Source organism: Aplysia californica, unplaced genomic scaffold, assembly GCF_000002075.1.
Source record: "Aplysia californica isolate F4 #8 unplaced genomic scaffold, AplCal3.0 scaffold01108, whole genome shotgun sequence".
Classification (NCBI taxonomy): Eukaryota; Metazoa; Mollusca; class Gastropoda; order Aplysiida; family Aplysiidae; genus Aplysia; species Aplysia californica.
Genome location: NW_004798378.1, coordinates 150,007 through 163,104, shown reverse-complemented (window position 1 = coordinate 163,104; position 13,098 = coordinate 150,007). Strand labels below are relative to the sequence as shown.

Below are 13,098 nucleotides of genomic sequence, written 5' to 3'. Positions count from 1 at the left end.
TCCAGCGTGATCCAGCGCAGCATCATGTTGTAGATGGCGCCGGCCCCCTGTGTGGTCACCGTGTCACAGTTGATGTCGTGCAGATAGGACATGGCCCCCTTGGGTGCCCTCTCGATGTGCTTCCCGCCGCCCGGACCGCCAAACGGGCCCAGTGTGCGCCCTGAGCTGGTGACAAAGCCCAGCCGGTCGATGAGGTAGCCGCTGCCCACGATCACCTTGACGATGTACTCGCGCGGCTGCAACACCATGTGGTGGCGCTCCCAGCGGTCGTACATGCTGCCCCGCCTGTACTCAAGGTCGCCTCGGCTGTCGTCCAGCGGCTTGCGGTACTTCACGGCCAGCCCACCAATCACAGGCCGGCCGTCCCAGCGGCGGATCCACACGTCGATCTGGCTGATCTCCAAGTTGGGGTCGTTGTAGAGGTACTGCGGCGGGTTGCTGCAGCGCGCGACCTGACCCCCGGCCGCGTACCGAGTGGACCCCGCACTGATGGAGAACGCTGCCAGTCTTCTGGGGTGGAGCCACGGCACGGGGATCCCCTCTACGTCTTGCCCGATAGGCTCCGTCAGCGAGTAGTCTTGTTTCTGGTCGTGAATGTAGCGAGTCGCCACTTCCCACATCTTCATGTAGCGCTTCAGAATCTCATTCTTTTCGATATTCTTGAATTTTTTCGCACATATTTTCATGGTTTCCTTGGAGAGCACCGGAAGTCTGACGGTCTGTATCAGGCGCTCAAACACAGCAGGGTCGGGCGCAGGAATCTGAGACAAAAACCTCAGCACAGCTTTAAACACCAACTCCTCGCGATCCACAGATTTGAGAACCACTCCTCCATACAGCACCAAATCGTCCTTGTCGAAAAAAGACGCGAGAAAATCCGGGTCCATCTCGAGAAACCCTGGCGTCTTTGACACAGTATCTAGGTCGTTGCACAAGAACCCCTCCGCTCCATTCTGCAGGTGAGGCAGAGAGTAGTTGACGGCAAATCTGAGCGCATCGCAGACGTTGTCGCAGTCCAGATTCTGGGCCATGAAGAGCTCGCAGGCTTCCCTCACAAAGCCGATGCTGAGGTAGTCGGCAGCCATCAGAATCCCCTGGACGTTGTCATTGGTCAGAGAGATCTCTCCCGTGTAGGCGAACCGGAGCAGCACGGCAAAGTCCTGGGCCGATACCTCGTGCAGCGTCACCTCCCCGCTGTTTGTCTGGTCCAGCTGGTAGGGTAAGGTAAGATAAGGTAAGATAATAATAATAATAATAATAGATAGCATTTGTATAGCGCATGTCCCCGCTCAACAGCAGGCTCTATGCGCTTTACACTATATTATTACCCCAGCAGACCATACAACACTCCGAAACATTCTCAGCTTCCCGGGAAGCATACAGTGCAAGCAGCCGATAAAGCGCTCAAACACTAACAAACTGACAAGATCTTTCGCTGTCTATAGCCGGGTACCCATTCCCACCTGGGTGGAGTGAGGAAAATTCGTGTAAAGTGCCTTTCCCAAGGACACAACGTCGGGCCCTTGACGGGATTCGAACCCACGACCTTACGGTTGCGAGTCCGAGAGCCTAACCACTAGGCCACCGACGCCAATCCCAGAGGGAAGTTTTTCTTGGCTGTACAGGACGGTAAAAACACATGCAGGTATACACAGATGTTTAAATTATCTATTTCTCTCATTACATTTCAATATAAAAAGAGAAGCAAAGCTGACAAAATGTACATACCACATCAGATGCATCATTCAACCACATGCAGGAATTTTATTACAAATAACCTGTAGAGTTATATAGACACATACTCTAAGAGCAATACACATCTATGCTCATTCTGACAAAAGCCTTTATGCTAAATGATAAAAAAACTTCTTTTCTTTCTTTCTTTCTTTGTTTTTAGAGGTATATATCTGCCTCTGTGTGATCTGACAATTTGCGCGGAAAGGGGGTGGGATGTGTCGTTTATAATGCTTTGTATCTGTTTTATACTTGTGGTGTTATATATTTCATCAATTCTAGTCAAACCAGGTGGGGGAGGAAGAAGAAACATCCATCATTTTATTTTTCAGTTAGCGTTTTACGGCACTTGCATCACAATAAGGTCATTTTAGTGCCGAAGATTAGAGGTGTTACAAGAGAGTAACATACACAAAAAAGAAGGAAGAGAGATCAGGACGATAGATGTTTGATAGGAAAGAAGGAGCAAACCACACCAGAGCACCCGCCAACCACCCACTAAACATTGATGAAACCTCCAGTGTAAGACACAGCATGGATTAACCACACCACAGAACACGCTCTGTGTTCATGCCAAAAGTCCACAATAACCCAATATCCATAAATCATTTCTAAAATTTCATTACACACATCATCACTTTTAATATAAATTGCTCACTCTTTGTGATGAACTGGTTTCACTGTTATTAAAACTAGAGATAGGACCAGAAAGCACTGGGGTCGCCATTGGGTGACCGTCCCGGACAATTTCGATTGTACGTAATATCAACAGTTGTTTACCTTGAACAAGGGAGGGAAGAAGTCGGACAAAGAAGCGAGGACCAGCCGATGCGTGTCAAAGCGCGTCTCGTCCACGACCACCGTGACATCCGTGTACAGCCTGTCCTTGAAGCACAGGCCAGCAGACCGCAGCAGTTGGTTGGACCGCTGAAGACGTGACACAGTTTCAAATCTATCATGAACCCCCTCAGTGCCACAAAATCTTTAACCTCCACCGCAAAGCAATAGAGATTTTTGTCGAGCTCAATTAACATCGTCATCCAAGGTAACTAGTAACAGTCGTAAACCAATTTTTTATTTTTTAGCTTAACGTCTTGTCCACAAAAAAATCAACACATTTCCACGTGAATTTTACTGAAAAACATTGATTAAAGGTACAAAATATGTCATTTTTCTGTTTTTAAAGGCTCTTTGACTATTGGCGTTACCAAACTTTGGCGGCCATTTTTTCGCTGATTTCACAACTGAAACCAGGCGGCAAATATCTTGATTTCTATTCAAGATAGATGGATATTTATTTCATTGGAAGCAAGGCAAATAAATCAGCTTTCAGATGATAATAATGACTCCACATGCCCAGAAATTGAGGAACAAAATGATTCCAGCACACCGTGACACACACACATTATCTCCCTCACACCACACATACGCTATTGTTCGACGACACTAGTAAGGGTTTCAAGAAAGAAAACTTGCACAAGACATAGACTCTGCTGGACAATACCTTTGGGTCTGAGTACTGACGTAGACTCTGCTGGACAATACCTTTGGGTCTGAGTACTGACGTAGACTCTGCTGGACAATACCTTTGGGTCTGAGTACTGACGTAGACTCTGCTGGACAATACCTTTGGGTCTGAGTACTGGCATAGACTATGTTAAACAATACCTTTGAGTCTGAGTACTGACATAGACTCTGCTGGACAATACCTTTGGGTTTGAGTACTGACATAGACTCTGCTGGACAATACCTTTGGGACTGAGTACTGGCATAGACTATGTTAAACAATACCTTTGAGTCTGAGTACTGACATAGACTATGTTAAACAATACCTTTGGGTCTGAGTACTGACATAGACTCTGCTGGACAATACCTTTGGGTCTGAGTACTGACATAGACTCTGCTGGACAATACCTTTGGGTCTGAGTACTGGCATAGACTATGTTAGACAATACCTTTGGGTCTGAGTACTGACATAGACTCTGCTGGACAATACCTTTGGGTCTGAGTAGACTCCCGGTCCGTCTGCCTGCACAGGAGCAGAAGAAGAAGAAGAAGCAGGCGCGTCGCTACTGGCAGCTGACGCATCGCCTTCCCCGGGCGTTTTGCTGGCCATGGCACCCACCTTGACTCAACGAGAGGAGCCCTTCAGCTCACTGCAGGCAAACACAATTAAACAAACACAGTCAAACAAACACAGCCAAACAAACACAGTCAAACAAACACAGCCAAACAAACACAGTCAAACAAACACAGTCAAACAAACACAGTCAAACAAACACAGTCAAACAAACACAATCAAACAAACACAATCGAATAAACACAAACAATCAAACAAACACAATCGAACAAACACAATCAATCAAACAAACACAATCGAACAAACACAAACAATCAAACAAACATAGTCAAACAAACACAATCAAACAAACAAACAAACACAATCAAACAAACAAACAAACACAATCAAACAAACAAACAAACACAATCAACAAACACAGTCAAACAAATAAACAAACACAGTCAAACAAACAAACAAACAGGCACAGTCAAACAAACCAATCACACTGAACTGACTCATACATAACACCCTCGATTAAAAAAACAATTTGGAAATAGCATAATAAAAAAGAAGAAGAAAAAGAAGAGGAGGAGGAGGAGGAGGAGGAAGAAAAGGGAGTGGAGGAGGAGAAAAAGGGGGTGGAGGAGGAGAAAAAGAAGAAGAAGAAAAGAAGACACATGAAGCAGACTTACAAAGAATAGAATACTGGATGCGTGGAGATTACGAAAAGCTACATGACCCCTCAGGTAAATCAACTCTTTGTCTCCGAGGGGGTAAACACACTATACCGGGGCCCTCTTTTGGTACAAAATCTAAAAGTGACATACGTCACTAAATTAGTCTTTATATCAAAACAAGTGAACCTATTTTGATAGAAGTTCTTCATCTAATGAATTAACAACCGATAAAAAAGACCTGTTTTTAGCAATAGCCAAAAAGTAATTTGACTTGGAAGTCGTTGTAAAAGAATGTGCCCAAGCCGCTGCCAGCGGCTCACAGGTACAGCAGTTCCTACCGTGTTCCTACCGTGAGCTGCTGAGAGCGGCTTGCCGGAGATTTAAAGTCCATACTAAAAAAGCAGGAGAAAAAACTCCAAGTCTTCTACTGTTTCCCCGGCCCAAGCTGGTTTATTCTTGATGATAAAGAGAATTCTTCCATTGTTGGAACGAATGAATCATATTTCCACTTATTTTTTTAACATAGTGTCTTCTTCTCATCTATCTTTATATGATGAGTAGGAAGGAGAACTTTCTTTTCAGGCACCTAGCCTCAGTGTCTACGTACACGGTAACCAGCAACCGGGCACGTAGTCTCAGTGTCTTCGTACACAGTAACCAGGCATGTAGCTTCAATATCTACATACACGGTAACCGGCAACCGGGAATGTAGTCTCAGAGTCACGTACACGGTAACCGGGCATGTAGCCTCAATATCTACATACACAGTAACCTGCAACCAGGCATGTAGTCTCAGTGTCACATACACGGTAACCGGGCACGTAGTCTCAGTGTCACGTACACGGTAACCGGGCAGTTCGTTCAGAACTCCAAGTTTAGTTTTTGTCGTCCGGTGTTGCCTTCATCCCCACCCCTCCCCCGACTGTACCTTTTAAAAAAATCAATAATCCCCCCATTCCCAAGCCCTATACTTTGCAGCGCACAGACTTTGAACTTTGGTGACCCCAACCGGTACTCAATGTGATGCAAAAGCACAGGTTCACTGACTGGTCACGATGGTGAGCCCGACAAGACGCTTTTGTATGGCTTTCTTTTTTTTCAGCAAGTGACAGCACAGGGCAAATATTGATTTATTTTCATTCCGGTTATCGTGTACGTAGATACTGAGGCGCTTTTTCGGTAGTTCCCACCCCGCAATTGTTATTCACCGGTTTTGGCCCCAAGCTTGCCTCCCTGACCTAATAAAAATATGGTGGGGGGTTTTGCCCCTCTGATTTTACAATAATTTGATGTTTTGCAGTTGTTAGCTTTGATATCTTAGCTCGCCACGCATCAAATGCATAGAGATCTAGAAATCTAGATATAGATGTAGATCTAGGCTCAAGTAAGGGGGTGGGAATTACCGAAACGAAGTGATTATTCGGACTCGAGTCCGAATATGAAAAAATGTTATTCGGACTCTGATTCTTGTTCAGCATGACATCACTTCCGACTTCCTGTGACTCGTGACTCCGGCTTCCTGTCCTGCCTCACTCGTGACTCGCCTCAGGCTGGGTAGAGACCGGGATCACTTCGGGCAAAAAGGCGTTTTGTGCAGGAGCTGAGTTTTAATCTTATGATGAATTTGAGGCCGGCCTGAAAAGTTATAGCGCTTCTAATAAATGTTTATTTGTCAAAAGGTCATCAGAAGCAATTAAAGATGGCTCGTTAGCGTGTGTCGGGGTCGGATGGGCGGCCTGCACACGTGTGGCTGTGTGCGTGTCGGGGAGGGTGGTGGGGGGCACTATCGGTCCGGGCTTTGAACGTCGCATAAGCGTCGGTCTTTTTCCCCCTGGCAACTTATCATTATTACAATAATAAGCTAGTCTTGACGTAGATCTACGTAATGAATACGTAATGAATTGTGCGCTGGTCTATGGAATCAAAAGTTGCCGTATGCTCAGCTCTACACAGCAACACAACTTTTTCTTGGTAAACAATCGATATGACACAGGCTTGTGTATTTGAACGAATCGGTCTTTTTTTTTTTTTTACACAGCTCATAATATGCAGATGCCAGGTGGTCTGCTAATCTTCAATTTTACCTTTTTCTACAACAAAGAAAGTGGGAAACGTGGGGGGGGGGGGGGGGCGTATCAATGAGGCGGCGGGCATTGGATCGGCAGATAAGGTGTGGGGGAAACTAAAAAATGGCGGAAAATTGGAAGCACTGAACGTTAGATCTATAGAACGAAGACACTTCCTTTTTTCCGGACCCGAGTCCAAATAACGACGGCCTTACCGAAAATGCACCGATACTGAGATTAGGTGCCCGGTTACCATGTACATACTGAGTCTACGAGAGACTAGGTGCCCGGTAACCATGTACGTAGAGACTGAGACCAGGAGCCCGGTTATCGTGTACATACGGAGTCTAGGAGAGACTAGGTGCCCGGTAACCATGTACGTAGAGCCTACTGAGACCAGGAGCCCGGTTATCGTGTACACGTAGAGACTGAGACCAGGAGCCCGGTTATCGTGTACGTAGAGACTGAGACCAGGAGCCCGGTTATCGTGTACGTTGAGACTGAGACCAGGAGCCCGGTTATCGTGTACGTAGACACTCCGGTTGTTTTCCTTGTGGTTTTTTTGTTTTTTTGAAAGAAACATAAAATTGAGAGACAGACCCTTATTGGCCTTCTGCCTTATGACATTAAAGAGGGATCATAACCAAAACCAACCAAAATGATTAAAATGGCGTCTTGTTGATCGAATGCAACGTTGAAAATTTAAAGGAAAAACTCAAAGAACATCATTCGAAGCCATCGTCATGGAGATAGACAGGTAAGCAGCCATCTTGTACAGTGAATTGTCATGATCTTGGCCTTGGGACTTCTTCAGCGAAAACAAAACGAAAACATTGCCTGGCTATTAAAAACTTCGCGTGTTTACGTTCGTGAGATTTTTCCAACAGAAAAATTTACATCTCAGTTTGATTGTTTTAGATAAAAACAAAACCAGTAAGGATATAGGCCTATATTTTTAAATAAAATAATAATGAGAATCTATCTTAATTATTTTTTAATGAATTAAGTAATGAGGCCCCAATTCTTTTATCGTTTTATACAAATGTTTAACTTTAAGCCATTGCTTTTCTCAAATTACTTTTTATTTTTTAATCTCATTTTTTCGATCTCCAAAATAGAAAACCAGGAACAGTATAGCTAAATGATGGTGAGTGTGATTTATGCAGCTGAGCAGTTTTGTATTACGTTGAGCTTCTGTTTCGCTTTTCCACCCGTTGCCTATTGGTTTCGCTTTTTGCTTTGCACGCCCCCCACCCAAAAAAAAAAATTAATAAATAAATAAAAACACGTTAATCTGTTTCAAGAAAGAGAAGCCTATCCCCTACGCCCTTGGTCCAGATAAAATGGATAGAAGAAAACTGCCTCTAAAGTAAAAGGATCATGATACTAATAATAATATTAATAATAATAATAATAAATGACATTTATATAGCGCTCAACCCCGAATAAAGTACACATGCTCTGAGCGCTTTACAATACAGTACAACATACAACAGTAACATGAAACGTTGTGTTCTGACTAAAGAAAATTATTCAAAATAATATTCATCTTATTAATTTAAAAACAGAAACGACTTCAGCTGACATTTGAATGAATCAAAAGATTTGATTTCTCTCAACGTACTTGGTAAAGCATTCCAGATCTTGGGGCCTTGGTATTCAAATGCCCTTTCACCCATTGTTTTAAGTTTCACAGATGGTAAAATAAATTTCTTTTTGTCAGCTGATGATCTTAAACTGCGAGTTGGAATGTACAATGATACTGATAATGATACGGATAATGGTAACAATAATAAATGTGACCAGACCAGAACCTAAAGACCAGCTGCCATTTCCTGCAGCACTGTACTCGTTTCCCAACCCTCAGGCTAGCACAGACGTGACCGACGTAGCAATCTTCTTCACCACAGGAGAGGAAATGTTATGGCAGCCTAGATCGAGGAACTACAGAGAAGTGAACAGTTTGTGTGCTACCGGCCTGACTGTCTCACTGTCATCAAGAAGGAAGAAGAACCAGAACCAGAACAAGAACAAGAACAAGTCACAGTTTCGATAATGTAGGAGGCTAGCAGCTTTCCCCTGCCTTTCAGGTTAAACCCGGGCTGTGTTAAAAAAAACTCAAAACCTCTCCGGCCTGTCTTGAAAAAACTCAAAACCTCTCCGGGCTGTGTTGTAAAAAACTCAAAACCTCTCGGGGCTGTGTGTAAAAAACTCCCCACTCAGGAATTGAATGTAGATCTAGAAATCTATATCTTCTGCCACTGACAGCAACAAGTCTTAGGCCAAGTTCACACCACCAATTCACCAATCGAATTCATGTGACTGAGGAGATGGGACCAGCTAGATAGGGTTTCATGGATGAGGCAAAAAGCTACTATTTGGGCACAATTGGACCCAATTTGACTAAATCAACTGTGACCTTCGAAATCAAATGCGTTCGTTTTCAAAGTCACGAATCAAATCGGTTGTAACTTGTATTATGTTAAAATAGCTGTTGTTGCCCCTCCACGAACGAAAGTCTAATTTTAGTAAGAGTTTTACGGCACTTGCAACACAATAAGGTCATATAAGTGCCGAAGAATAGATGTGTTACAAGAGAGTAACAAACACAAAAAAGAAGGACGATGGGTGTTTGATAGGAAAGAATGAACAAACCACACCAGAGCACCCGCCAACCACCCACTGAAGTGCTTTGCCTGTATCGTACAAGGGTCTTGCAGTCCATGTCCCCATTCTTCTTGTCCAGGGCAACGGTGGCAGGCCCCATAATGTAACGGCCCTTTCCTCATTGTCAGGCTACCTAAGGTCACAGAAAGAGGTGGTTTTTGTGACAGGAATGTACACCACCAGAAGTACCAAGCAAAGTGGACACAAAGCTTTACAAACTTCTCACTGGGGATTTCAACTACATGTACTTTTCTCTACGGTACTATGGGGAGTCAGGGAGGGAGAGAGGGAGGAAGGGAGGGAGGAAGGGAGGGAGAGGGAGAGAGGGAGGAAGGGAGGGAGAGAAAGAGAGACAGAGAGAGAGAGGAAGAAATAATTTACACTTATGAACTTGTAGTCAACCCATGAACTTAGTCTAGTTTAGTAGAGTTTTTACGGTGCTTGCAACTGCATAAGGTCATATGAGCACCAAGGGGTAAATGTAAATAGACAAGTCATTACAGGTAATCAGACTTACTCTGCTCACCTCTCTAACCTCAACAGAACAAAGTCTGCTTCCACTATCAAAGCACCCGTGGAAATAGAAGGTCACAAGATTGTGACAAACATACAAAAGAAGTAGAGGGAAATGACGACAGTAAGGATTAGGAAAGAAAAAAGCAGCAGTTCCCTGTTGTAGATCAGGCACAGTTATGAGCGTGACATGAATCAGCCCATTTACAATTCTACTGTGCATAAGAACATGTTAATATCCCCCATTTGGGAATGGCCTAAGGGGGGGGGGGGGGGCATTAACATGTTCTTATGCACAGTAGAAAACATGTAAACTTTCTTGCCAGAGATCAATAACATTCATTCATTCATTCATTCATTCATCCATTCATCCATTCATTCAACTAAGCTGATATTACAGCCCTTCACAAAAAAAACAAAAAAACAAGCAATCTCAGAGATTTGATAAATTCATATTTTTTATTTCAAAAACATAACAAAACCAACATTTCCAACTTCTTGAACAAAGAAAAGAGAGGAACTTACACTTGATCCCACTGTGCTGTACAAGAAGTGAATACGGCAAGAGAACACTTTTCTCACAGACATGCACAGAACAATATACAGCAACTGCACCATTATCAATTATGTAACAGTAACAGACTGAACATTCATTTTCCCTTTTTTGGTTTAAACTCTTTCATCTAAAGCGCAATTGTTGAACTTCTTTTTATTTTTACCATCACAATCACCATTCTAAATGATCACAAATTCCAACAAAGTGCTGTCTTCAGCCAACACGCCATATTTATGTTGTTAGTTTTAGTAAGGTTTTACAGCACTCACAACTGCATAAGGTCATATGAGCGCCAAGGGGTGGATGTCAACAGAGAAGTTCAAACGAGGATTCAGGCTTACTCTGCTCACCTCTCTAGCCCCAACAGCACAAAGTCTGCTTCGACTATCAAGGCACCCCGGAAATAGCAGTTCACGAGAGAGTGACAAAATACAAAAAAAGTAGAGGAAAAATGACGATAGTGAGGATGAGGAAAGAAAAAGCAGCAGTTCCCCCTATGTTGTTCCGGCACAGTATGAGCATGACATTGATAAATCAGTCCATTTACAATTCTACTGTGCATAAGAACATGCTAGTATCCCCCCCTTTGGGAATGGCCTAAAGACACTTCAGTCAGTAGCACTGCCCTGGGGGGGGGGGGGGCAGCAACAAGTATCATCAGCCTCTTCCTGCCACAACAACAGTCGTCTCATCATAAAGTGTGGGCTGTCGGTGGGTGCTCCACGCCGTCTGCTTCCTCGTCACCGCAGTTTTTTCATCAGACTGCTCCGAACACTCTCCTCCCTGACTAACCGCACACTCTTGCGAATATCACACATCTGGCGCTGCAGGGCCCCGCCGTCCCCCTCCTCTTTCCCCGTCCCTTCCTCCCATAATTTCCCTTCACCTTCTCCTCCCTTCCTCTCCTCTCCATGTTCTCCTCCCTTCCCCCTCTCTTCACCTTCTCCTCCCTTCCCCCTCTCTTCACCTTCTCCTCTCTTCCCCTCCTCTCCATGTTCTCCTCTCTTCCCCCTCTCTTCACCTTCTCCTCCCTTCCCCCTCTCTTCACCTTCTCCTCCCTTCCCCTCCTCTCCCTCCAACAGCTTCCCTCCATGTCCTCCTCTCTTCTTCCCTGACGACAAATCCTGTACCATGCTCAGTAAGTCCAGAGCACAGACCTGCAAGATGAGGTTGAGTTCAGTTTTAGTAAAAGGAAGAATTAGTTTAGTTATAGTAAGTGTTTTACGGCAGTTGCAACACTATAAGGTCATATAAGTGCCGAAGATTAGATCTGTTGCAAGAGAGTAACAAACACAACACAAAAAAGAAGGAGGAGAGATCAGGATGATAGATGTTTGGAAGGAAAGAAGGCGCAAACCACACCAGAGCACCTGCCAACCACCCACAAAGTAAGAATTTTACAGCACTTGCAACACAAAAAGGTCATAAAGTGGAGGGACATGACTGTCGCCTACTCTCAATCCAGGGTAGGACACTTCACATTTTCACAACCAAGGTAGGACATTTAACATTTTCACAACCAAGGTAGGACACTTCACATTTTCACAACCAAGGTAGGACATTTAACATTTTCACAACCAAGGTAGGACATTTCACATTTTCACAACCAAGGTAGGACACTTCACATTTTCACAACCAAGGTAGGACATTTAACATTTTTACAACCAAGGTAGGACATTTAACGTTTTCACAACCAAGGTAGGACATTTAACATTTTCACAACCAAGGTAGGACACTTCACATTTTCACAACCAAGGTAGGACACTTGACATTTTCACAACCAAGGAAGGACACTTAACATTTTCACAACGTCAAACATTAAAAGCGGCTGCCCCGTGCCATTTTTGGGGCTTTCCTTTACTAACCCGTAAATGTCTTAATAAAACTAAAACTGAACAGCCACTTAAAAGGCATGAAGAATAAGCAGCACGTGTGTCGCCAATCGAATAGCTTTAGCCGTACGTTGTGTTTTACTATCGTATCCATACGACGTGGGGAACTCTGTGCCACCACTTTCCAAAGAGGAAATTTACCCGTAAATCCGATCCATACGCTTTGCATAGTAGTCTGTCAAAATTATTTTTTGAGAAATACTGAAAGTTTCAAAGAGATCTTCGTACTAGAAGTATTCTAAGATGTGAAGAATACAACCCCGGGGGTACAAAATGACCCCAGGGCGTACGGATAGGGTTAAGACGCAGTGCAAAACGCCCCATCTGGTCACCCAGCCAGATGCCAAAGATTAGAAATGTTACAAGAGAGCAACACACAAAGAAATGAAGGAGAGATAAGCAGTATAATAGATGTTTGATAGGAAAGAAGGAGCAAACCACAGCAGAGCCCCTGCCAACCACCCACTGATTAGAAATGTTACAAGAGAGTAACATACAAAGAAAAGAAGGAGGAGAGATAGGCACTATAGAGGTTTGATCGGGAAAGAAGGGGCAACCACAGCAGAGCCCCCACCAACCACCCACCTGCAGGATGAGCGCGGCTTGACCTCCGACCTCCGACAGAAGCAGGAGACAATGTTGAAGGGCGGTGAGCGGCAGAGACGTCAGGTCGTTGGTGGAGGGCACCAGGGCCTGTGGGATACACCACGGAGATCTCTATACACAGCACGACGTAATGAGTCATTTCAGAAACGTCAAAGTCATGGGATACATAAAACTGTGTAGATAAGTGACTTTTTGTATGTGGACAAGTTACATATCATATATGGATAACTGTATGTACGTGGACAAGTTACATATCATATATGGATAACTGTATGTACGTGGACAAGTTACATATCATATATGGATAACTGTATGTACGTGGACA

The 13,098-nt window shown here is 44.0% G+C and overlaps 1 protein-coding gene across 1 annotated transcript in view; it reads right to left on the bottom strand.

Annotated features, from left to right (window-relative positions):
* LOC101864350 overlaps positions 1-7,539 on the bottom strand; it is a 9,035-nt gene extending 1,496 nt beyond the window's left edge. Inside the window, exons 1-4 of the mRNA XM_005111716.3 lie at positions 7,194-7,539; positions 3,731-3,890; positions 2,515-2,661; positions 7-1,211 (exon numbers count right to left, since the gene is read on the bottom strand). Of these exons, the coding sequence (XP_005111773.1) occupies positions 7-1,211; positions 2,515-2,661; positions 3,731-3,850 (1,472 nt within the window). The 5' untranslated portion in view covers positions 3,851-3,890; positions 7,194-7,539. The remainder of the gene's footprint in view (positions 1-6; positions 1,212-2,514; positions 2,662-3,730; positions 3,891-7,193) is intronic.
* Between the last annotated feature and the right edge of the window lie 5,559 nt (positions 7,540-13,098).